Consider the following 299-nt stretch of genomic DNA (forward strand, 5'->3'; position numbering starts at 1 on the left):
GGGGGGGGGGCTGCGGGACCCCACACCTCCCCGATGGCCTTGGCCTCGTCCCCGCAAGGCTCGGCCGTGCTGGCCCAAGAGGACGACCTGGCCATGTCCCTGCACTTCATGAATTTGGGGAGCAGCCCCCCCTCCTCGGCCGAGAGCAAACTGGAGGGGCTGAAGAGCAACTTCATTGAGAACCCTCAGTATTTCTGCGACGCCTGTGAGTGTTGGGGGTGGAGGGGGGACGGGGGACACGATTGCGGTCCCCAAAGCATCCTCTCACGCGCCCATCCCTGGCGGCGGTGGGGGCTGAG

General features: G+C 66.9%; 1 protein-coding gene across 1 annotated transcript in view; it reads left to right on the forward strand.

Moving 5' to 3' along the window:
* Window positions 1–299, forward strand: part of LOC104290692 (high affinity nerve growth factor receptor-like) — a gene marked incomplete at both ends in the record, with an annotated part of 10352 nt that overhangs the window by 2497 nt on the left and 7556 nt on the right. The window contains one exon of the mRNA XM_009889821.1: window positions 59–201. Within this exon, the coding sequence (XP_009888123.1) occupies window positions 59–201 (143 nt within the window). The remainder of the gene's footprint in view (window positions 1–58; window positions 202–299) is intronic.

The sequence above is a fragment of the Charadrius vociferus genome, unplaced genomic scaffold (assembly GCF_000708025.1).
Source record: "Charadrius vociferus isolate BGI_N301 unplaced genomic scaffold, ASM70802v2 scaffold988, whole genome shotgun sequence".
NCBI classification, from domain to species: domain Eukaryota; kingdom Metazoa; phylum Chordata; class Aves; order Charadriiformes; family Charadriidae; genus Charadrius; species Charadrius vociferus.